The sequence below is a fragment of the Narcine bancroftii genome, chromosome 5 (genome assembly GCF_036971445.1).
Source record: "Narcine bancroftii isolate sNarBan1 chromosome 5, sNarBan1.hap1, whole genome shotgun sequence".
Lineage (NCBI taxonomy): Eukaryota > Metazoa > Chordata > Chondrichthyes > Torpediniformes > Narcinidae > Narcine > Narcine bancroftii.
Genome location: NC_091473.1, coordinates 27,798,405 through 27,825,435, shown reverse-complemented (window position 1 = coordinate 27,825,435; position 27,031 = coordinate 27,798,405). Strand labels below are relative to the sequence as shown.

The 27,031-nt window shown below is 38.0% G+C and overlaps 1 protein-coding gene across 30 annotated transcripts in view; it reads right to left on the bottom strand.

The window, feature by feature from the left end:
- The window catches only part of LOC138763207 (contactin-4-like), a 2,221,540-nt gene that overhangs the window by 17,357 nt on the left and 2,177,152 nt on the right, over positions 1-27,031 (bottom strand). For 24 of the 30 annotated variants that reach the window (XM_069936987.1, XM_069936981.1, XM_069936985.1 and 21 more), the window contains 2 exons: positions 6,173-6,322; positions 768-840 (listed from right to left, as the gene is read on the bottom strand). The exons of 2 other annotated variants lie outside the window; for them this stretch is intronic. In XM_069936987.1, coding sequence (XP_069793088.1) covers positions 6,192-6,322 — 131 coding nt within the window. In that variant the 3' untranslated portion in view covers positions 768-840; positions 6,173-6,191. Of the gene's footprint in view, positions 1-594; positions 841-6,172; positions 6,323-11,491; positions 11,655-27,031 lie in introns of those variants that run through there. 4 more of the 30 variants (XR_011357395.1, XM_069937002.1, XM_069937006.1 and 1 more) reach the window with 3 other exon arrangements.

The window sequence follows — 27,031 nt, the reverse complement described above, 5'->3', positions numbered from 1 at the left end:
TTCTTGAGAGACAAATGCAGCCTCGCTTTTCACATTCCTCCTGAATTAATCTTGGTGTTAGGTACCGCATGTAGCTAGCAGTAAATGTTTATGCAACTACAAATGTGTTTTTACTAATATCCCACAACTTGAGCTCCAATGACATGTAACATTTTTCCAGCAATATTAAAGATCTCACATAAAACAATGGACCTACTCCCATCAAATGTTTCAAAACCGAGCCTGTCAAAAACAAAATTTGTGAATTCTAACAAGCTTCCGTGCAGCATTAATAGCTGTGTCAGGAAGAGGAGTTCAACCATTTTTTAGTCCACTAAACATGTAACCCAAGTATTACTTCAGGTCACATGAAAGACAAATTGGTGAAAAACATGTTTAAAATTATTGGAGCTCTTTTCTCCATGAGTCACAAACAAAAACTGCCACTATCATACTGATTGCTGGGAAATGAATCAGATGAAAAAAAAGTTTTCATTGCAAGCAGCATGTAGCAGAACATGACAGAAAAAATAAAGGGGGGGGGTGGGGTGATGGATTGTGAGAGGGGAAGTCATAGGACCTCCCAGTGTGACTGGCCACCCTGACCCAATAATAGTGAAATTAAACTCAAGTTTCGATTCCTTTTATTCTCATGTAATAATAGAAACATTGTTATATGCACAAAATATGTCAACTTTTGCCTGACATAAAGCAAAGTGTTGCCATTAGCATTGTGAAGCATCATCTCATTTCAGACTCAGTGATCACAGTATCTAGTACTGACGAATAACAGTGATATTATGTTCTTTAGCAGTGATGCCTGTTCGCAAATGTGGAGCATGTAAGCGTCTCTAGTGGAGGCTGTGGATAAAAAAAAATATCTTATTAAAGACTCTTTCATTGGAGCCTCTTGGAGCTTGCCGAGCATTTGCTCATTAAATGTGTGAATGAAAAATATACGTAATAGCCAATTTCTGTCTGCAACTGCATAAATTTCTGTTATCCACAGATGCCATCAGATATCCAACTGAAGCTGGGCAATGTCAGCTATGCAAAGGTGAAATGCTCTTGAAATTTGAATCTCCAGACCTATACTCCAGTTCTCAGGACAAGAGAGGAACTTAAATCCCAAAGAAATTAAAAAAAAATTGAAAAGGGTAACAAAATTAAAGCAAATAAAGCTCTTGTTAAAAAGTAATAACATTTAATACAATCAACCTGAAAAAAATAAATGACCTCATATTTGTTTCCGAATAGCCATTTATCAAATCAAATGACTGGGCTCACTATTCCTGCAACTGGCCTAACCCAAAGTTTTTAGAGTGGATTCACTAGTGTGATTCCCTGAGGAATCGAGCATCAGTGTGCAATCAGCTAAATTACTGTCAAAGAGCTTTCAGCTATTTGTTGGTTCCCTCAGTTAATAAATGGATTATGTTTTTACAGAAGCTTTTGGTTGTGCAAGCATTTATGACGTGAGAGGTTCAGTGAATAATGAACTTTCACAGGGTATTCCATTTGCCATGGGTGGTTATAAAATAAGTTGTCCTTAAAATACAAAGCAAACCATGCTTCTTTTGACATTCTAAAATATAGCTTAAAATTCACATCCAATAGGAATTGTTGGCAGATGGAAGTGTGTAGGTGCTTAAAGCCCCTTTCACACTTGCATCCCACGAAATTGGCCGTTCAGTGTCCTGGGATAGGAATGGGGGTTTCAGTTTGGCTTTTCACATTTGACCACTCCTAACTGGGACAATGAACACTTTCACACTTGCAAGGAGCCATCCCCAGGGTTAGGTCCGTTCTACCTTCTACTGATCCATCGAGTGATGGTGGACCTGCCCTAAATCCTGATCAATGTATTATCAGCTTATATTTGAACAAAATTAATCATGTCTAATTATAACATAATTAAGCTTTATGTACAGCACAGTATGAGCACTTCAGCTCCTGCTGTTGTTGTGCTGACCTATATACACCTTTATAAGGTACCGTGGGAAAGTGCGAGCAATAAATCATAATAGCAGACAATTTTAAAGTGTGGAAAAGTTGGTAGCACTATAGCACTCAATTTATATAGTATGGGAGAGTTTGTAGTGTTATCGCGTACAATTTAAACAGCATGGGAAAGTTGGTAGCACTGGCATGTACAATTTATAAATTCAGTAGGAAAAAGCAATGGTGGACAGGACCTCCCAGAATGCCGTGCGAAAGAGAAAGGACTGTATTCCTGGCTGCATGCATGGAGCATTCATAGAAGAGTTTCTCTGCTGCACAGCATTCTGGGAAGTCAGGTTTGCCGTTGCTTTCCCCCCCCACCACAGTCTTTATGAATTGTGCGCTATAGCACTACCCATATTCCCACACTGTTTAAAAATTGATGCTAATGCTATTAATTGCTGTTTATTGCTATTTATTTCCTCTCTCTCTTTCTCCCCCTAACTGCAACTTTCCCATGGCAAAATTTATAGCTTCATTTTAACCTTTTCTTCCTGCACTCACACACAAACTTGGGTCATTTCATTCCCACAATGCAATGACCCATTTCACATTTGCTTGATTGCAACGCCAATATCTGCAGACGCCGGGAATTGTACTGGGGGGGGGGGGGAGGGGGGTTCAAGGCCGTCAATCCTTGGTGTGAGATGTCATCTGACGCCAGCTGATTTTGCTTTCACACTTGGCACTTTAAAGACTGATTGGCATTTGATTGAACGTGTGAAAGGGGGTTGAAGAGAGCTGCCATCTCCCCAATTCAAACAGATTGTTTATTTCACAGTTCTTTTCATGAATCCCATCAAAAATACATTGTTATTTGTTTTCATGGACTTTTGTTTCATAATGTCTCCAACTATGTTCCTGACTCTTTGTTGGGAGTGATCAAAACTTACATCAAGTTAAAATTAAATAAAATCACTTCAGTAAAGATTCATTCAATTAATGTTTGCTAACTTGGGGAGATTTAAGGTTTCTATATTGGTTGTATGTTCCAGTGGATTTATGATAAAGCCAGAAACGTAGAGATTTCTGAAAAAAGAAACAAGCCCAACATTAAATTTTAATGAAAATATAAAGATTGAAGCTGCTCATGAAGCTTTTTTCCCCAAGTGTTGACCTTGATTGCACTCTCTGATAAACTACTGCCAACATACCTGAATGATTCATGCTTCTCTTTGGAAAATTAAACCTAAACACTGTGATTATTTGGAGATGTTTAATGCAGGTTTATTTCAACCAGAGAAAAGAAAGGTGCAAACTTAAAACAAATCTGGGTTGTCCCAGATAATACACTGTAACAATCTACAAAGTTGATCAGAGTACATACAAAATAAACTCAAGTGGGTTCTGCACACACATCCTGATGAGCTGCAGAGACAGCAATCTGCCATCTGATCTAATTTCTCTGTGAAGGATCAAAGCATTGTCTGACCCCAATGCCTCCTCATTGAGCACAGTTGCTCTACTTTCTTTTGCACTGCAGGGAAGAGCTGGGCAGACAGAGAATGACACAAGAAAATACAATTGATCTTGTGTGCTGATTTCCAGGCAAGTGACACAAAACTGAGATCCAATTTAAAATGTGCGGTGGGAAATGATATTACATTGAACCTACACTTGTTTTTTTTAAATTTTAAATATCTGCTAATTTGAGATACCATGGTCTGTTCACTATACCATGACATTTAATTCAACTAATTTGCACATTTTAAGTTTAAAATATATTGTAAAAGTTCTAATACACAAACAATACACAGTAACACAAACCTCCCTAGTTACCACGATATGGTCAGCCAAACATAGTATGGGGGAAACATTTGGTGGTTCTGTGAAATTTTATGTTGCTTCTAAAACTTCCAAAAAATTCCTGATGTTTCTCATCAATTTTTGCCTTGTGCAAAGAATGGGTCAAAACTGAATACATTTTCAGTTTTGTTCAGTGTCATTTTTATTGGCTTCCAAGAAGAAAATCTCACGTTTTAGGCATATTAAAAGAAGTTTAAAATTAAGTTGTAATACAAATGTTATCTCAATTGGAATTAGGACCTAAGACCCTGTGCACCGCTTGCTGAGAAAATGTGATTTCTCATCATCAGGCTGCCTATGTTGCTGTGAGAGGAAGTTTTCCCTTTGTCCTTTGTCCTTCCTGTATTATACGAACCAAGCTGGCAACATGAATGACTTGTAATTACAGTAAGACCACTATGGTTCACTAAAATTAAGAAAAAGTTTTTATTGTATATTCACAAAATTCTTAAACAATGCACAATAACTCTTGGTCATAGTCTCATTAAACTGGTGGTGCTGCCAGAGTTGCTGTAACAGCAGTGCTGCTGCTGGTGGGGACCCACGGAGAGCGAGGAACAGAGATACAGAACTATCGCAGGGTCCAACTGTCCAGTCAACTGCCGTCAGCTCCACACAGGCTTTGAACGGCCCATTAAAGGAGATGACAAAGGCCTAATTTAAAATCCCATGACCGCAGCGTCTATGCCTAAGATGGTGGCACCTATGATTAGCAGCAGCTACAAGGGGTTGCAGATTCCAGAAGTTGTAGAGGGCACCAGAAAATGGGGAGACCATTCCCAGTCTGAAAAGGAGAATCAGAGGAGACGACCTACAGAAAAGTGACCATGGCGGTGGACCAGTGATGTGTTCCGCGGCTGAAAAACCCACACTTGTAGTGTACTGCTGGCGACTCGAGATGAGGAGCCCACAGAGACTGTGGGATGCTAGAGAATGCTGTCAGGAGATTTACGCGACTGCTGGAGACTGACTTGAAATTGGCTGAAGGGGTACCAGGCTTTGGAATCAGAATGCAAGTAGGTGCCGGAGGCACTGAAAGGTTCTTAACCATATCGGATGTTCAGATCTGGAGCTCTGGTTACAAATGTTTGGACTGGACTCTGTGTGTCTGTGGAGACTGCAGAAGTCCTGGAGGCAAATCTACAGACACTCGATGACTCTGGTGGGGGGGGGGGGGCGGGGGGGCGGATTGTCCTTTTCTTTCTCTGAGTGTAAGATGTGCTTCAGCAATTTCTGCTGATGGCGAATCTGTCTGCCTTACAGAAAGCAAAAGGAATTTCACATAATATGACTGTTTTATTAGAATGGCAATAAATTGAATCTTGAATCTTGAACTGGAGTGAAATAGCTTATTTTTACAGAGGGAGTTATATCTTATCCAAGATTCTTTTACTGCCATGTAACAAAACAGATGTAATGTTACAAAAATTGCATTTAGTTTGCCAAGAAGCAAACAAAGATTTGCCATCAGCAGAAACTGTCTGGCACCCCTTGTAGACAGAGAAAGAGAAGCAAAAGAGTGTCCATTCAGAGTCACTGAGCGTCCATAGATTCACCTCCAGCCTTTCAGTAGTCTCTGCAACCACACAGACTTCAGTCCAAACCATCAACAACCTGAACTCTGGATCCAAAATTTCATGATCATAAAGCCTTCAGCGCTCTCGGCACCTTCTTGCATCTTAGTTCCGATAACTGGTACGTCTTAGCGTCATGAGCCAGACTCCATCAGTCCACAGCCTCTGACCACAGTCACCAGCAGCCTTCAGCCTGGGTGGGTTCCTCACCAGCCACTGCCTGTGTGTTCTTCAGCCACAGATCCCCTCACTGGTCCACCACAGTGGTCACTATCTGGTACAATACTCTCCTCTGCTTCTTTTTCTCAAATGGGGGATGGGCTCTCCATTTTCTCCAGCCCCGCACCAGTCCTCTGCTTCCCCGGAGTCTGCAACCCCTCAAAGACGCTGCCGATCCCAGGCACTGCTATCTAGAGCCCAGACCCTACGGTCTCAGGATCTTAAAATAAACCACTGTCAGCTCCTTTAACAGGTTATTTAAAGCTCATACAGAGCTGTCGATAGTTGGACTGGGCAGTAGAACCCATTATCCGCAGGTCTGTACCAGTGGCAGTGTTGCCATTGCAGCAGTTCTAGTAATCCCATCTTTTTTCAGGCATAAAGCCTCTGAAATCTGGAGAAAGCAAACTACAAACTACACATCTCCAATCATCACTTTACATAATTTTAAGAGAATTTATATACCACGATGATTGACTTGCCTCGTTACATTTCAAACATTTCCACCAATTACACATAGCAGGTGTAAAAAGGTAAAAGGTAATTCAATGTTTCTGGCATGAGTCCTTTGTTAGGTGTAAGAGAAAACAGACCTTAAACATTGGTCACCCTTTACTTCCTTTGAATGCTGTGTGACCTGCAGAGTTTCTCCAGCACATTTAAGAATTGCACTTGACCCCAGCATCTGCAAATTTTCTTGTTTAACTGCAACAAACACTGGTCTAGCCAGTGATGATCAGACCCTGAAACAATGAATAAAAATCAAAATCTTGGTTAATAGTCCTATTTTAAGTAATGTACTTTAAATGAGAAAATATAGGAATTGGTTCTCAGGGGAATGAATTTCATTGTGATGGCCAGGAATTGGAAGTAAGTCATTTTAATAAACTGATTAGACCTGCAACCATTTAAGGAGATGGAAATGGAGAGGCACAGATTCAGTTTAAAATAAAATGAATAAATAACTATGTTCCACCAGAAATTAATAATTATGTTATTTTATATTTATTCAGAAGAACTTCTTTACTTAACTGCTATTAAATTTATTTTTGGAGTGATTAAAATTATGATTAAATATGGTTCCACACAAAAATTGGCTTACTGGTCACAACATTGCAGCGAAGTGAAGTCACCCTGCCTGGAAATACTTCCCCCCCATTTGCCTTCATGATGCTCCTCTCTTCATTACTCTTTAAGATATCATTTTCCATTGCTCTCCCTTTTCTTGACCTGACCATCTCACCAGGATATCTTCACTATTATCTCCTCTATTGTGTCATCTTTGAGCAACTCTTCATTCTTAGTGATCTGAACCCGAATCTCTGTTTGTGTCTCACCACTTGTTTCATCTCTTCTTTCAGAGAATATTTCAACAGTCATCCTCTTCAATATTGTCTCTTAAGTAACTTTTCAACTCGCATCATCTCAATCATAGATGAGAGCATTCCTGACTACTTTTTGCCAGCTCTCATTACTGATCTTTCCTGAGCTCCTTAGAAACTTTTCTATGTTTGTCGATGGAATCATCTCTCCCAATTTTTCCTGCCTGACTCTTCTGACCCATGTAAGTTGACATCAAATTTGGTCCTGCAACAAATTTGGTGCCTTCACAACCAATTTCATCTCCCTTCTCAAGCATTAATCATAACTGATCTAAACAGTTTGTATCCACTTCAACCTAAATAACAGAAGACCTGCCTTGGACTTTGCATCTTCTCTTTCCAAAGATCATTTACATGTATATCTATCACATCACCTGTCTCTGTTTCTGCTGAAACCTTCATGCATGTTTCCATCTCCTCCAGAGAATCAGTTCATTGCCTAATCTTTGGAAACACAGACGATCTCTCGCCAAATCCATTAATCACTTCATCCTTTCACTCAGCAGCCTACAGACATCCAGAGAAGTATATAAAGTGTCAATGAAGAATTCATGACCTGCATAACAAGATGAGGATTTCAACCGCAAAAGTAACTCTTATGTAATTGATACATTAGGCTTGTCAACTCGGCTATAGATCAAAATAAATGATGATGTCAGGGGTCCTGATAGAACAGAATTCCAGCAGAGCTCCACAAATGTAACACAAGAAGCTTCTCTGCCCCTATACAAAAAAAACTAAGTGTAGTAAATAGGGAAGTTACAAGATATTTCATTGGTTTAATAGAATTTCTGAAGGAGAAACAGAAAAAAATGGAAACATTCAGCAGGTTAGGCAGCAAATAGTGAAAGATATTATCTTATTTGATTCAGGTCGATGACCTTTTTTCGGCTCTGATGAAAAGTCGTTGACCTGAAACCTCAACTTTATTCTCTTTTCACAGATGCTTCCTGACATGTGGAGTATTTCCAAAGGATACTGTCTTTACTTCAGAATTCCAGCTTTTTCAATTATTTGATTTTCATGAATGATATCTCTTATTTGTCAGGCTCATTTCCTCAGTGATAGTCATGACCAGAACCCTGTTCCAGTCCTGCTGAATCAAGAAGATTTTGGGGACAGATGACAGTTTGATAGTAATCCCTTTACCCGCAACTGCTGAAATAATTAATTTATTTGGTGATCAGAACACAAAGCATTCATTCTTAAAATAAAAACATTTTCCAAAAGTGGTAGTTTTATGATACAATAATCAATATTAATTGCATGGTGCAACCTTTCCACCTTTCAATATTTAAAGAAACTTATTTTCCAGCCAATGGAGGAAATGAGGAGGCAACACACCTCCATTAAAATGGAGCACAGGCACTGATTTAATCAGAGGGCACGATCCTGTATTTGTGATGGGATGACAGGCGCAGTTTTGCTTCATCATCTGTTGGTCCTCTGGAGAATAAAAAGTGGAATGTTGCAATACCAATAGTAACGACCTACAATCACAGAATGTTATTTTTTAAAACTTATTCTGTTTGTTCCATCTTCCTGCAGATCATCATATTTTTCTCTCTGTCCACTTAATTTTTGTCATCAGTATTATATGACAAAATGACTGAAAGTAGAATAAAATGTAAACTGACATGCATTCTGCTTCTCAATTTAACAACCTGCAAATTTGTTTATTTTTATTGTTCAACAAATGTGACATTTTTCTGTCCAAACACAGATCTGAGACTTTACAATGACATAGATTGGTATGGCAATTGTCATAATCCATTCAAGCTTTCTTGAAGTAAGTTTCATAATTGAGTGACACCCAAACAAAGGAATTTTCATAATGAAGACCTTTTAGAGCCAGTTAGGCAATATTATTGTTGTTCACTACATTGCTTGTACTGGTGTTGATTTTAAATATCTATAACACAATGGCCCTGCAAAAAAATGTAACATTAAAATGATCACTTGCTCAGATGGACAGCCTAGATGAAGACTCATGGATTTTCTCTCTCGGGACTTTTGTAACATGATACTGTTCCTTCAAGTGCAATTATTTCAACAAACCAATAACATTAGATGCATTTCTGCTGCTTTATACCTGGAACTGAGCAGCTTTATTATTACTTTCAGACACCACCAAGAAAATTAATGACTAATTTCTATTGGCTTTATAATATAATTTACACTACTTTAATTATGATAATCATTTACTACTTGCTTTGCAGACATTTGTGTTTAGTACAACACTGTATATGGTTAAAAAGATAATTGGAATTTCTCATGTTCTGGTTGTGCTCAAAATATGGGCTGTCAAATTATAAAACTTTTTTGAAATTTTATATCTGTGTTATTGGACAGACAGTGTTTGACCTTGGCATGTATTTGAACCACCCCCCAACTTTAAATTCCACTGTACTGGCAGCCTCCACTTTGTGGCCCAGTAAGAGGTGGAGTCAACGACTAGTGTATTGACAAGCCTTTGAAAAATCAGTGTTCTCATAGTCACATTTTGTAAATCCTTTGACATCCAAAGAATTATGTAGATAATTTTTAAAAATAAACCAATGAAAAATTAAAAAAATCTCATTGAAATATATCAAAATATTGTATGCTCTTAATAAACAGAGTGAAATGAAGAACATTTAACAAAACACCTAATCCAAATTTAGCTTTTCCATATAGTACAGTCACCTTATTCAAATGAAATGCATCCAAATCTGATCTAAAGATGTTTCTGGAAGTGCATTTCTGACTTCTGTGTTGCAGTACACAGATCTCATCACAGCAGGCAGATCTAACTCTTTATCAAACCTGCATTGTAAATGCAGTCAATCAATTGCACAATGCAAAAATAGAGTTAAATTCAAATGTATGCTCTCAGCTACAATTCTAAAAGTATTAGTATTATTTATTTAAATTATTTTAGCTATTTTAATTTGAAAGCAGTTATTTTACTTAAAGGAGATGATACAAATACTACAGTTGTTTGTCTCTCCCCTATTTGGTGAGCAGTGTTCAAAATACTATCCTGACCCCAGCAAAGTTTCCTGTCATAGAGTCACTTTGGGAGCAGGTGCTCACTTTCACCCACAGAGCTGTGCCTATCTCAAAGAGAAGCTTGACTAAACCTGAAGCCTATGCCCCTTTCACACTTGCATCCCACTAAATTGGTCATACAGTATCCCGGGATAGGAATGGAGGTTGGGTTTTTCACATTTGACCACTCCTAACTAGGACACTGAATGCTTTCACACTTGCAAGGAGCCATCCCCAGGGTTAGGACTGTTCTTCCTTCTACTGGTGACATCTGAGTGACACATCGAGCAATGGTGGACCTGATTAATGTATTATGATCTTACATTTGAAAAAAATCATGCCTAATTATAACATAATTAAGCTTTATGTACAGCACAGTATGAGCCCTTCAACTTTTGTAGATGTTGTGCTGACCTATGTAAACTTTATAAGAGACTGTGGGAAAGTGTGAGCAATAAATAGCATTAGCGGATAATTTTTAAACAGGATGGGAATGTTGGTAGCACTATCGTGTACAATTTAAACTGTGTGGTTAAGTTGGTACCACTATCACATAAAATTTATAAATATCATGGGAAAAAGCAATGGTGGACCTGCACTCCCAGAGTTGCGTGCAGCAGAGAAAGTGCTCTATGCCCAGCTGCATACCTGGAGCATTCATAGAGAGGTTTCTCTACTGCACAATATTCTGGGAAGTAAGGTCTACCATTGCTTTTTTCCCCACGGTCTTTACAAATTGTGCAGTTATAGGCTTCAATTTTTCCAATGCTGTTTAAAAATTGTTCGCTATTGCTATTTATTGGTATTTATTTCCTTTCTCTCTCCCACTGCGACTTTCCCATGGCAAAGTTTATACCTTCATTTTATTCTTTTTTTCCTTGCACTCACGCAAAAACTTGAGTCATTTCAATCCCACAATGCAATTACCTATTTCACACCTGCCTGATTGCAACGCTGGCATCTGCAATCCCCGTTGTGAGATGACATAATCTGACGCCAGTGTTGACCTGATTTTGCTTTCACACTAGGCAGTTTAAAGGCTAATTGGCACTTGATTCCTGGGATCACTTGCAAATGTGAAAGGGGCTTTATTGAGATATCCTTAGATTGGGAACATTTGACCAAAAGTACAGAATTCTTATCTTTTTATGTTTGTTTGCTGAAACTGCTTGCAATGATATTTCTTATGCATTTTGAATCAGATCCCATCACTAACTTTTGCATACTGCACAGAATAATAATAAGCTTCCATCACTTGCCACATTTGTTAGATATTCAAGGTAATTCCTATGTCTGGTTAGATAAAGGTAGACATTTTCCTCTACAATTGTGCATGGTATTCATTATCTGCTGGAAATCAGCAGTAAATTTACCCTGGTAATTTTTTCACCTTTGCTCAGCAAATATGTGAAAATGTTAGAGAGGGGTAAGGAAGAAGGGAGAGTGAGTTGTAATCTTTGATTTAAATATTTAAAAAAATTATATTCTTCTCACCCAAAATTATTTTATGACTGATTTATTGTTACAGTTTTGTGAGAGGTACCAAGCTGCATGTTCCATATATAATATTCTGTTTTGATCGAGCTAACTCCATTAATGTCGAGTCTCTGGAACATGCCTCAGTTCCTTGCCAGCCAAAGTGGTATCAATAATCAGAGTTGATCTATAAGCAGATTTTGCAAAAAGTGAATCCAATAAAATGTATACCTTTACAGAAATACTTTAAGAAATTACTACAAAGAAGCACAGAAATGTTTATCATGAGTATCGTGATGGGTAACTTAATGCAATAATTGCAGATTGCTCTGATTTCCATTTCAGAGGCTCAAAATTATCATTTTATTTGTAAATAGGCTGTGTTCTAGTTTATTTATTATTTATTAAGTGCTTTTAACAGAGAGAAACAAAATATCAGTTTGATCGAATGCTCAAATACTTTCAAGGCAGTAAAAACAAACTTCCCAAACGTATAATATGAAGAAGAAAGTTATAGTGTTAGCTTTCTCAGTTGTGTGAAACTCTCCATCCCACCCTTATATAAAATCCACCTTCAAACCTACATCGTTGATCTAAATTTTGGTCAAATGTCATAAGGCTGGTTTCCTTAGTTTGCTATCATTTCTGGTCAGATTGTTGCTCTTTAAAATATCCAGAAACACAATGATTTGTGAAAGACACCATGACACCATGCCCTGGAATTTCCACTCAGTGGTGAATGGTTGAAAGGTGTCCACAAAGATGAAGGGGATCCCATAGTTTATATCAGGGGTGGGCAACCCATAGTCTGCGATCTAAATTTATCCAGCCTGCAAACCAATGCAAAATTTACATGTGCACCCAGCATGCTGATCTGAGTGGGGCAAAAAAGTCAAATTCACGTCACGTTGATTCAAATTTGTGTTACATTGTGTCAAATTTGCATCATGTCAGAGTCTCATCGCATTGCATCAAAGTCGTGTTGCATCGAGTCATCTTAAGTGAACATTGTCTTCTTAAAGAAGCCACTTCTCTCCTACATTTATCACAGCAAAGATTTACATCTGAATAGATATGAGATAATTTAACTTTAGACATATGAGCCAATTCAAAAACTTTACATTGTGTTAAACAATGACAGCCACATAAGGATAAGGAAGAAAAAGATTTGTAAAACTCCAGAAGGAACCTATCAGGTCCTTCCTGAATATAAGCAACTATTTTCTCATACAATATAGGCTCATCTAGTCTAATTTGTTCATTCAGAGTAAAAATGGGAATATTTCGATAATCCAGGAAATTTTCCATCGAATTATTATTCTTTGTAAATCCAGATGTGTAAAGTCGAGAAAAGAACGTTCTGAATAAAAGGAATAATCCTCATCTTTTGGATATATCCTTCTCCATATATCAATTAAATTTAAATCCTTCATTAAAGTTATCAATATTTTAGCCACTTTTGATTTAACTATAGTTCTCGATAATTTATCCAATAAAGGTTCCAAACAGAAATTAAAATCCACCTACTAAAACATTTTCATGGATATTTGCTAATTTCAAAAAAGTATCTTGTATAAATTTATGATAATCTCTATTTGGTGCCTATATATTTAACAAAGTCCACTCAGAAAATACTTGACAATTTACCATTACATATCTTCCCGATGGATCTGTAATTAGGTTTTGAATTTTAACTTGTAAATTTTTCTTAAATAAAATTGCTACTCCTTAGATTTAGAATTAAATGTAGAAAAAAACTACCTGGCCTACCCAATCTCTTTTTAATTTCAAGTGTTCTTTTTTGGTTAAATGAGTCTCTTGTGAAAAAGCAATATCTACTTCCAATTTTTTTAATGTAGGATAAAATTTTCTTTCTTTTTATGGGCCCATTAATCCTGTTAATATAAAACTCAAAATCTTAACTGCTTTATTCATTTTCATTATCTATACATTAAAAAAATATTGTGTCAACCAGGACAGATTCCCACAACTTAATTTGGTCCTGAATGTCAATGTCTGCAATCCAAAAACATCACATTTACTCAAAATAAACATATTGTAAAGTTATTATAAAAAAAAGAAAAAAAGATTTAAAAAAACTCCCCCCATACCCAAAAATGCTAAAGATGCTCGCATTATCACCCTCTATTTTATGGGTCGTGGTCGAACCACAAAAATACAACTAGCCATCAGAAATCAACAGACACATCCCCCGACCCCTGGGGGAAAAAACTTTTCTTCATAAACAGTACTTCCCCATACAGAATTTCCTCATCCATCAAGAAGAAGGAGGAGAACAAAGTGGGGAATTACATCCCCTCTTTTATACATCAGATTTGATTTATTTCAACAAATCATCATCTATTGTGACTTGAGTTTTCGACAAACTGTTAGCATATTCTTCAGTCACAACATGGCTTGTAATAAAAATATTTTGCTGATCCTGCAATAATACTTTCAAAGTGGCTAGATAATGGAGAACAAATCTATAACCTTTATCATATAAAACCTTCTTAACTGGGTTAAACTCTCTTCTATTCTTCAATATAGTTTGACTCAAATCTGAATTTAAAAAAATATTTTCCCCTTCATAATTCAAAATTCCATGTTCCCTAGCTCTTCTCATTGCTAAATCAAGTATCCTCTCTCCATCTTGATGGTTTAAAATCTAATCAGGATAAATTAAGGTCTCTGGTTAGGACCCACCTTTGGTCAAGAGCTCTGAGCTCTCTCAATTAAAATCTTGTCGTCAAAATGTTCCTCTCCAAATATTTTCAGTATCCATTCTTGAAAAAAAAAAGCTCATCAAATCTTGACTTTCTTTACTTTTGGACAGCCCCACAATTTTATGATTATTTCTTCTGTAATTTTCCAAAATTATCTTTGCCAGATTTTCAATTGAAATTTGTATTAGCTTTGGCAATAGCAAGGAAATATATTGCTGTTACATGGAAATTAGATGTTTCATTAACATTAAAAAATGGAATATGGAGATTAAAAGTTGTATTCATTTATAAAAAAACATAATTTAAAGGGTAAATATTCTGTATTTTTATAAATTTGAAGCCTGTAAGCTAGAATAATGAGACAAAAATTATAAGTTTTAAAAATTATTTTGAATACTCTTGACCAATGAAATTTTCCCTAAATGAATAATAACTTCTGGAATAATATTTTTTGGAATCCTTGAGAGTCATCTGAAGCAATCCAAATTAATATATAGCTATGTTATTATATATTTTATATTTAAATTTAGATTTTAGTCATTGGGAATAGTTTAGGTTGGGGGAGTGAGGGATTTTTTTTAATTTTTAGTTTTAGTAGTCTTTTAGTTTTTTTCCACCTTTTCTTTTATTATATATTATCAACATTTATTGGTAAACATTGTAATATTGTGATTATTTGTTATAATTATCATATATATGTTGATTTAAATAAAATTTTATAAATGAATTTTCTGAATGTGTCTTTATCGTTGAATGATCTGTAATAATGTTACCATCCTCCTTTCAAACCATTGTAATTTGCTGCTCATCTGTAAAACCTCTCAGCTTGTTAGCTCAGAGCTTGTCTGACACCTACTCTTTAACAATTAGTTTTCAATTGGATATGTTGAAATAAAATCAAATTAGTTTGAAGTTCAACACACTTTTTATAAAATTCAAAATTTTTGGTTGAGCATATTTGTGGTCAATTTGTTTATTTTGATTAATTATTTCTTATCTCTCGTTAGTGGTCTTCCTTTTTTAAATTCACAGTGTAAGAAATAATTTTCACCCTCAAATAAACTTTCATAGTATCTCAAGCAATCAGACTCAAAGTTTCTGACAAACTGTTTGTGTCAAAAAAAGGGTTATCTGTTTCTCCATAAGTTGCACAAAGTCATTATGCAACAATAAAATAAAATTAAAATGCCATTATCTTTTTGTTTGTGGAAAACCAGGAAAAAACATAGATAACACAACAGGAAAATGATCTAATATTGTTATAGTTTGATAACTATAGGTACAAGACAGTGGTATCCGTTGATTATCAATAAGAAAGTAATCTATTCATGAATATATTCAATAACTGTGTGAAAAGAAGGATTACTCTACTATATGGATATAGAATATGGCATATGTCAGAAATGCCATAATCTAATAGAAAATAATTAATTAATGAGGAAGATTTATTCATTATAGAGAAGAACGATCCAAAGCATGGTTTAACCAACAAATAAAATCCCCACCAAGTATTTGAAAATATAAATTCAGATCCAGTAAGGAAGAAAAAAAAACATTAAAAAACCCACATTAGGAGCATAAATATTAGCAAAAACTACCATATTATTATTCAGTTTCTCTGAGACAATAATATATCAACCATTTATATCTGATATGACTTTGTGATGGACAAAAGGAATATTTTGATCAGTAAGACTCAAAACCCCTTGGCTTTAGCCTGGAAGAAAGAATGAAAGTGTTGCTCCTTTCACTTTATAAGGTGTGAATTATCAGAACTAAAATTGGTGTTTCTTGTAAAAATACAATAGTACCTTTAAGCTGTTTTATATGTGAAATACCATATTCCTTTTAACCAGATAATTCATTCCTTTTATGTTCCAAGTTAATAAATGTATCCATACTTTTCCCTTATTAATGAAAAATGATTAGTACAATTAATATGTAGACACTAGATGGCAGCCTTACAGTAAAAAATAAACTGGTGATATGATGTAAAAATTCATTATACTGACAAAGTTTAAGCATATTCCTAAAGTCGTAACAACCTAGAAAAAAATAACCTAATGTCCACCGCACCCCTCCTTTCCTGAATTCAGTAAGTTGCTAAATATTTTGCAACAAGCTGATTCAACCAAAATATTTCACATCCAATTAATTTTTCCTCCTGGATTGTTGACATAAACTCCATTGCTACAAATGTAAATATGAACTACTCTTCCAGACAATGATTAATTCTATTATGGCTACCATTGAAACAATAACTAGTTGAATATTTCTCATGAATTTTCTCATAAACTTTAGTAAGACCTTTGACAAGGTCCCACATGGGAGGTTAGTCAGAAAGATTCAGATGCTAAGTATTCATGGTGAGGTAGTCAACTGGATTCAACACTGGCAACATGGGAGAAGATAGTGAATAAAAGTGGATGATTGCTTCTCAGACTGGTGTCTGTTACAAGTGGCGTGCCTCAGGGATTGGTGCTTGTACCATTATTGTTTGTCATCTATATCAATGATCTGGATGAAAATATGATAAATTGGATCAGCAAATTTGCAGATGATACAAAGATTTGAGATTTTGTGGACAGCAAGGAAGGCTTTGAAAACTTGCAGAGTGATCTAGACCAGGTGAAAAGATGGGCCAAAAAATGGCAGATGGAATTTAATGCAGACAAATGTTAGGTGTTGTATTTTGGAAGGACAAACCAAGAAAGGACATACATGGTAAATGATAGGGGACTGAAGAGTGTGGTAAAATGGAGGGATCTGGGAATATAGATACGTAATTCCATGAAAGTGGGGATACAGTTATAAAGAGAGCTTTTGGCATATTGGCCTTCATAAATAAAGCACAGGTATTGAGTTGGGATATTATGGCAAAATTGTACAAGATATTGGTGAGGCCAAATAAGGAGTATTGTGTGCAGTTTTGGTCACCTATCTATAGGAGAGATATCAGTAAGATTTAAAGAATTCAGAGAAGATTTACTTTGATGTTGCCTGGACTTCAGGAACTGAGTTACAGGAAAAGGTTTAACAGGTTAGGACTTTATTTTTTGGAGCGTAGAAAAATGAGGGGAGATTTGAAAGAGGTATTTAAAATTATGAAGATATAAGCAGAGTAAATGTAGGTACGTTTTTTCCATTGAGGGTAGGCACAAACCAGAGGCTATGGGTTAAGGGTAAAAAGGGAAAGGTTTAGAGGGAATATTAAGGAACTTCACACAGAGAATGGTTGGAGTGTGGAATGAGCTGCCAACTGAAGTGGTGAATGTGGGCTCAATTTCATTTTTTTAATAAAGAATTTGAACAGGTACATTGATTGGAGGGGTATGGAGGGCTATGGTCAGCATGCTGGTCAGTGGGATTAGGTAGAATAATAGTTTGGCACAGACTAGAAAGGATGAAGGGCCTGTTTCAGTGCTACAATGTTCTATGGTTCTAATACAATGGGATCTTGATCAACAAGGAAAGAGGGTTAAAGAGTGGCAGATAGAGTTTAATGTGGATAATGGCAAAATGTAATGTTCAAACCAGGATTTTGACAGTGAAGATAGGGCCCTGGGGAGCAATGTAGAGCAAAGAGATGAAGAAGCATAGATAAATAGTTCCAGGAAAGTGGCAATACTGATAGACAGGATGGTAAAGAAAGTGTTTGTCACACTTGCCTTCATCAGTCAGGTCACTGAGTACTGGAGTTGGACATTAATATTGCAACTGTTCATGATGATATATTATTATGTACAGTTCTGGTCACTTTGCTATAGGAAGGATGCAAAAAAAATTCACAAAATATTACTGCCACTGGAGGCTTTGAGTTATAAAGAGAGGCTGGATTGGCTAGTTATTTTTCTTTTTTTGCATAGGAGACTGAAGGATGACATTACAGATGTCTAAGAAAAAATCATGAGGCATATTGATAAGGTGAATAAACACAATCTTTTCTTGAGGTAGGAGAGTCTAAAATTGGAAGGCATGGGTTTAAGGTGAAAGGGAAAGATTTAGAGAGGCAAGTTTTTTCAAAGAGAGGGCAGTGTGACAATTTAGGCCAAAGTACCTATTTCCATGAAGTACAGGTTGATGGCTCCTTGTGATAGAAAGAAATGGCAGCACAGCCACTTATGTAGACCTGAGAGAGTGGAACACAGTGCTGCTCTGAAGGTTTCAACCTCCCAGTTCTAATGCCAGTGGAGCCATAAAGGCTTTAAGTGGCCTGTTGAAGGACCCAATAGCATTTTTAAGTAAAAGCCTGCAGCTGTGAGGTCTGCTCCCATGATGGCTGTGCCTGTGCTCGGCAGCAGCCACGAGGGATTGTAGACTCTGGCGAGCAGTGGACTGGCACAGGGCACTAAAAATGGGGAGAACACATCACTTTGAGATGGAGAAGTAGAGACCCTACAGGATGGTAATCACAGCAGTGGACCAGCAAGGGACCCACATAGGCTGAGGAGAGAACCCGCATTGGCTGCAGTCTGTTGGCAATATGGTCAGTGGTCCTGCATGGGCTGTGTGGTGTTGGAGATTGGCTCAGAGATTGGCTCATTGGAACTAGGTATCAGAACCAGGATTTGTGAGGGTGCTGAGGGCAAGAAGGGCTCCAAAAGGAACATTGGCGCTGAAGGCTTCCTGATTGTGTCAGAGGTTTGGATCTGGAGCTTGGGTGCCAATGAATCAAACAGAAGCCTGTGCAGCTGCAGAGGCTGCGAGAGCTCTGTAAGCGAATCCACGAACACTGTGTCTTTCCTTTGTTTCTCTCTCTCTCTTACTGCAAGGGGCATCAGGCAATACTAATGGTGATCTTTGTCTGCCTTACTGCAAGCAAAAGTTAAAGTATATCATATATGTAACATTTTTAATGTATTATTATGTTACAATAAAATGAACTTTGAATTATTATATTTATAATATTCTGCATGTCAACAAGGTCACACAAATCCAACTTTATTTTATCACATTCTTTCACGCCATCCACAGAAAAAGTCAATATTTATTTTATGTCCAAAGACACAAACTCCATGCAATAAAACTGGATCTGATTATTTGGCTCACTTTATCTTGATCAAAAATCTTACTTCATCTTACAGTGGATGTGGTGTACCTGGACTTCCAAAAGGCCTTCAATAAGGTCCCGCATAAACGACTGGCTTCCAAAATCAAGGCTCATGGGATTGGGGGAAAAGTATTGATGTGGATTGAGAACTGGCTGGCAGGTAGAAGACAGAGAGTTGGGATAAATGGTTCGTTTTCTGAGTGGCAGGCGGTGACCAGTGGGGTACCACAGGGATCTGTACTGGGACCCCAGCTGTTCACAATTTACATTAATGATCCAGATGAGGGGATTGGATGTAATATCTCCAAATTTGCAGATGACACTAAGCTAGGAGGGGTTGTGTGCACGGAAGAGGGGGTCAGGAAGCTCCAGTGTGATTTGGATAAATTGAGGGACTGGGCAGATACATGGCAAATGCACTACAATGTAGATAAATGTGAGGTTATCCACTTTGGTAATACAAACCGGAGGGCAGATTACTATTTGAATGGCAATAGATTAAGAGATGGGGAAGTGCAGAGAGACCTAGGGGTACTTGTACATCAGTCTCTGAAGGCAAGCATGCAGGTACAGCAGGCAAATGGTATGTTGGCCTTCATATCAAGAGGGTTTGAGTATAGGAACAAGGATACCTTACTGCAGCTGTACAGGACCTTGGTGAGACCACACCTGGAGTATTGTGTGCAGTTTTGGTCACCTTATCTAAGGAAGAATGTTCTTGCAATGGAGGGAGTGCAGAGGCAATTCACCAGGCTGATACCTGGAATGGCAGGAATGACTTATGAGGAAAGATTGCGCAAATTGGGATTGTACTCGCTGGAGTTTAGAAGATTGAGAGGGGATCTCATAGAGACCTATAAAATTCTGGCAGGACTGGACAGAATGGATGCAGATGGGATGTTTCCAATGATGGGAAAATCCAGAACCCGGGGCCATGGTTTGAGGATAATAGGCAAACCATTTAGGACCGAGATGAGGAGGAATTTCTTGACCCAGAGGGTGGTGAATCTGTGGAATTCATTGCCACAGAGGGCAGTAGAGGCAGGTTCATTAAATATATTTAAGAGGGAATTAGATCTATTTCTTCAGTATAAGGGTATTAAAGGTTACGGAGAGAAGGCGGGGACGGGGTACTGAACCTTAAGATCAGCCATGATCTCGTTGAATGGCGGAGCAGGCTCGAAGGGTCGAATGACCTACTCCTGCTCCTATCTTCTTCTATCCTCTCAAAATCACTTTGATAAAAGAATTTTTTTTAAATCAAAACTTTGATGGATTACACAGCCTTGCAAAAAAGGAATTTATTAATGGGAACTGTCATCTTACAGATAATTTGGATGAACTCTCAAGTCATATCCAATAATGTTTGAAAGATTAATGTAAATTACATATTCCAGACAATCTTCATTGGATTTTGCTGCATACCTGTCCTAATCGCCAATGAATTTAAACCACCATGTCCTTATGCTAACAATATCTTTCATTAATCTGCAACTGTGTTTGTGGAACATTGAGTTAATACTATTTTGAAAACTATCAAGATTTCTGGATCTTGATATCTTCCTGTCGTTCATAAGCCTGACTTTTCCTGCCTCTTGGTTTGAAATTTTCAAGCATGATTTACTCAAACAATTCCTTATATTTTACTTTGCTCCACCTGACCTCTGGAATGAATGTTATCAAATAGTTATTTTCATTGAAAAAATATCTTGCTCTCGATTCAAGACCTTGGCAGCTGTCAGTAAGCAGGGTCTAAGTATTTTGGCCTCCATGCTGTCTCCATGCTTTTCAATTAAATTTAGTAAATTGTTGTGAGAATTAAAAACTTGGTGAATGTTTTCCAAGCTCTACTCAACTTAAATATACATTTACTGTTACAATTTAGAATTACAGTTAGCATTTAGAATTAGTTAGAACAATTAAGAATAACTTGGTAATATTATAAGCAGTGTGAGCTAGAGTTAGAAAAAATTAAAGCCGAGAGGCATGGACAGTTTGAGGAAGAAATGTAAGCTTGGCAGGAATCTGCTAAATTAGCAGATGCAAGGATCAACAATGAGATAGACAACAGACTCGCCAAGGCAAATAGCGCCTTTGGAAGACTACACAAAAGAGTCTGGAAAAACAACCAACTGAAAAACCTCACAAAGATAAGCGTATACAGAGCCGTTGTCATACCCACACTCCTGTTCGGCTCCGAATCATGGGTCCTCTACCGGCACCACCTACGGCTCCTAGAACGCTTCCACCAGCGTTGTCTCCGCTCCATCCTCAACATCCATTGGAGCGCTTTCATCCCTAACGTCGAAGTACTCGAGATGGCAGAGGTCGACAGCATCGAGTCCACGCTGCTGAAGATCCAGTTGCGTTGGATGGGTCACGTCTCCAGAATGGAGGACCATCGCCTTCCCAAGATCGTGTTATATGGCGAGCTCTCCACTGGCCACCGTGACAGAGGTGCACCAAAGAAAAGGTACAAGGACTGCCTAAAGAAATCTCTTGGTGCCTGCCACATTGACCACTGCCAGTGGGCTGATAACGCCTCGAACCGTGCATCTTGGCGCCTCACAGTTTGGCGGGCAGCAACCTCCTTTGAAGAAGACCGCAGAGCCCACCTCACTGACAAAAGGCAAAGGAGGAAAAACCCAACACCCAACCCCAACCAACCAATTTTCCCCTGCAACCGCTGCAACCGTGTCTGCCTGTCCCGCATCGAACTTGTCAGCCACAAACGAGCCTGCAGCTGACGTGGACTTTTTACCCCCTACATAAATCTTCGTCCGCGAAGCCAAGCCAAAGATGCTTTATTAACAATTTGAATGATCTATATAAGCTTAATTATCTCCCTTGCTGCATAAAATTGAAGAGGACATACATAGGTTGGTAAATCTTCCCATCAAGCTATTTGGCAGAGTAAATTGTGTTAAAATGAAAATAATGCTGAGATTTCAATACTTTTTTTTCAATCTTTACCTATCACACAACCTAATAATTAAAAACAAATCTTAATGGGCATATTCATTCATTCCTTTGGTCAAGGAAAGTTTCTAGAAGTTCTGTGGATAAATTAACATGGGATTATAAATTGAAAGGATTAAAATTACCAGATTAAAAAAAAATATTTACCTGAAGAATTTTTTTTTTCTGTTTTTTTTCAAATGTGGTGATTCCCTGGCTATAATTGTCTTGCACATGGTAGAAGAGGAGATGCAGAATAATTTATTTATAAATAGAATTTTAAATTAATTAAAAGGAAAACAAATAACCCATTATTGAACTATTTCATTTATATTTATTATAAAATTAAATAATTTGTGGGATTAAAAACAGTTTAATGCCCAAGACTTTGGGTAATAGCAACCTGGTACCAACATAGTATCAGGTAAATTGAAGATTGTTATGATCAGTAGAGGCAATGTATGTCTTTTAAGGGACTTAAAAATAAATATAATTTACTTAACAACACATTCTTCTATCTCCAAATGTGAACCTCTTTGAGGGAAAAGTGGGAACCATTAATGGTCCTACCAATGTGCTCAGATGTGAAAATCCTAATTTGAAAGGGGAATGCAACCAAATTTATCTCTAATATCTATGCTCTGATCAATATCTAGGCTCTGACCAATGCCCCAAATCTGGACAACATAGATAGAGGGAGAGATGGAACCAGATTTGGCATTGTAATCAATCCACGATGCTGGTTGGATCTATGTGCAGATGCTAAATATGAACTGAATCATTATAATTTTCTGCACCAATTATATCTCACACCTCAAAAAATACATAAAAAATAAACCAGAATTTTCTGATAAGTGTTTTAGGTGTGGCATAGATTTTGGTATCTTTTTAAATTCCAGCTGATTATGCATGAAATTAAGATCCTTTTAGATAGAATTGAGAGAAGGGTTGACAAAAATTGTGAGGGTGAACTTCCCTCCAGATCAGTGGTTCTCAATCATTTTCTTTCCACTCACATACCACTTTAAGTAATCCTATGCCATAGATGCTCTGTGATTAGCAAGGGATTTCTTAAGGTGGTATGCGGGTGAAAATAAAAAGTTTGAAAACCACTGTTTTAATTATGCCTAATTGACTTGTTATGTGCACGTTTACATAACTCCAAAGGAAATGGGCCAATGAAAATGTTTCCAAAGAAAAATATTTCAGTAACAATCGGGTCTAGAGCAGTGATTCTCAACCTTCACTTCCCACTCATGTACTACCTTAGTGACCAGAAACATTTGCTCCAACATCTCCACCAGTACCAGAACACACAGGGCTGCATTTTTAGCCCCCTGCTCTACTTGCTTTACACCTGTGACTGTGTGGCTCAGTGAGACAATAATATACTGAGCCACACCATCTACAAATTTGCTGATGATACTCTCACATTTGTGGCCCGAAATGTGAAGTTAATGAAACATCAAACACAAGTTTTATCAGGTAAACTTCTCAGTGTCTTTATTCTCCCGTTTCCTTTGTTCTCCTGCTTGTGTTCTTATCTCTCTCTCATACCATGTGACTTCCGGTACATCTCATACATATTCATTATCATGACATCCCTCCTTTAATCAGAAATAAACTTTACCTTCACTTACCAATATCCCTCGGAAACATACAAACATCGTAACTAATGGTAATACTATAACTCAACTACATAAAATTGACTTCCTACAGCACTCATACATGCACTTTATGATAGAAGATTAAATACTGTACCAAAGTTCTTATTAAAACTATGGCACAAAGTCTTCGTATCGTTTGGGCGCTTTCCGGTTTCGTTTCGGCCTGCCTGCGATATTGTCCTCGCTTCTCGGTTGTTCACTCTCAGTGTCAGAAATACTGCTCGCCACGGTTGAGGCATGTACTATCTAGACTACAGGAGGCAGGCCTTACCGTGAATGGAAACAAGTGCCAGTTCGGTGTGTCAGAAATGGACTTCATGGGACACAGACTTACACGGGAAGGACTAAACCCTGCAGAGGCCAAGGTGAAAGCTATTGCAGAGGCACGTGCAACTCAGAACACAACAGAGGTGAGGAGTTTCCTGGGATTGGTCAATTTTTGTGCAAAGTTCATTCCTAATTTCGCTACAGTGACAGAACCACTAAGGAAACTAACCAGGAAAGGTGTACCATTTCATTTTGGATCTGAGCAGAAGAAAGCGTTCACAGCGCTGAAGCAAAGCCTGACTGATGCAAAAACTCTTGGATATTACGATCCGACGGCATCAACCAAAGTCATAGCGGATGCCAGCCCGGTTGGTTTAGGAGCTCTGTTGGTCCAGATGCATGATGGAGGACCAAGAATCATTGCCTATGCCAGCAGATCGTTATCAGATGTGGAAAGAAGATGCTCTCAGACAGAGAAAGAAGCACTCGGACTTGTATGGGCCTGTGAGAGCTTCCATGCATATTTATACGGCATTGAATTTGAACTAATCACAGATCATAAGCCATTAGAGGTGATCTATGCACCTAGATCCAAACCATGTGCCAGAATAGAGAGATGGGTACTCAGACTACAACCCTACAAATATAAAGTAATCCACATTGCAGGGAAAACAAACATTGCGGATCCGCTGTCCAGATTGATATCCTCGTATGACTGAATTGAATTGACACAAGCTCCAATATGAAGTATTGCCATGTCTTGCGCTGTGCTTCTACTCAGCAATGGTTCTCCCCTCTCTTCTATGACCATAAACTCTGCTTCGGTGTACTTATCTCCAGCTTCAACAGTTGCAGTAAAACATCCAATGGTCTGCAATGGCTTGGTTGCTGTGTATGGATACAGTTTCTTGGAACACTTCTTTGAGGTACAGATGATCTTTTTACTTTTCAACTTCTCCCATAAATGTCGATCAATCACATTAATGTCACTGCCTGAGTCTACAATGACCTGCACTGTCACTCTACCAATGATCACTGGGACCTTCTCATGATGTACTTCATTCAACGTAAATTGGTAACAACTCTGTTCCTCCTGGGTATCATCATCGTCACCGTCTATCTGGCGAATGGTATCTTTCTTTCCAGTATACTTTCCTTTCCCCCAGGCTTTGCCTTTGGAAGTTGTACTCTTCCTCTTCTGGTCTGCATTGGACTTGCTTTTGCACTTCTTTGCAAAGTGGTCCTTACCTCCACACTTTCTGCAAACTTTGCCTTTGGCCGGGCAATATGGGTCTTTTCCAAAGTGACCTCAGTTTCCACATCGATTACACTCCACGTCCTGTGTCGACGTATATCTTGGCTGGTTATGGTGATGCGAGAGCCTCTTAATTTGCTGGCTTGAGTTGTCTTTCAGGGTCATGGTATGAAATTGCCCTTCAACAGCCTCTAATGCAGCAGCAATGGCTAAAGCATCGGTGAGTTCCAACTCACTCCCTCTTTCCAGTAGACGTCTTCTGAGTTTATCTGATCTGCAGTGCTGTACGACTTGATCCAATAATTGGTTGTCCAAATCAGCTGGCATGTAATTGCATCCAACAGCTAGCTGGCGTAGTCTCGTCACGTACTGAGCAATTGTCTGGCCATCTTCTTGTCTCGTTCTCCGAAACAAATGGCGTTGAAATGTAGCATTCGGTGTCACTACATAGTGTGCATTTAATGCATCTACCACTTTCCGGTACTCATCCTTTCTTCCAGTATTCAAAAGTGTCTTAAACGTTTCCCGAACTGAGGGACCAGCAGTGAAGAGAAGTAACGCCCTTCTCTGCGCTTTTTGTTCAACTGTACCGTTATCTAGAAATAGGCCACGACTGTCGGCGTAGGCTTCAAATTCTTCCAGCCATGCCTTCCACTTCACACTTACAGTGCTTGCATCACCCATTGGGTCAAAATGAGCAATTCCACTATGTGTTAGAAAGTCACCGTCTGCCCCAGCCATGAGGAAATATTCCAGCCCCAAAAGTACTGAATCAAAGAGAAAATTCTTATCACTTTGAAGTTCTCTTTAATCCTCTGTAATCTTCTTTAGTCTTTAATTTTCTTCAAGCTTATTTCATCCTCATCGCCAATGTCACATTTGTGGCCAGAAATGTGAAGTTAATGAAACATCAAACACAAGTTTTATCAGGTAAACTTCTCAGTGTCTTTATTCTCCCGTTTCCTTTGTTCTCCTGCTTGTGCTCTTATCTCTCTCTCATACCACGTGACTTCCGGTACATCTCATACATATTCATTATCATGACAGATACCATGATAGTGGCTTGTATAAAAAGGGGTGATGAAACAGCATACAGGAGGGAGATTACAAATTTGGCTAAAAGGTGCACTAACAACAACATTGCATTCAATGTCACCAAAACCAAAGAGCTGATTATTGGGGGATTAGAAGTGAAGTGGAGAGGGTGAGCAAAGTTAAATTCCTGAGCATCACTATCTCGGAGAACCTTTCCTGGACTTAACACATAAATATCACTGTGAATAAAGCATGTCAGCACCTCTACTCCCTCAGGAATTTGCAGAGGATTGGTATAATATTGAAAACCTTAGCAAAGTTCCACAGATGTGCAGTGGAAAGTGTGCTGATTGGCTGCATCCCATCATCGAGACAATCTACATGGAATATTGCTGTCAGAGAACAGCAGCAATCATCAAGGATCCACACTACCCAGGATATGCTATATTTTCACTGCTGCCATCAGGAAAGACGTATAGGTGCCACAGGACAAATCACCAGGTTCAGGTATAGCTGCTGCCCCTCCACCATCAGACTGTTAAACAACAAACTCAATCAGAGACTCATTTAAGGACTCTTACTTTGCACATTATTTATTATTGATTA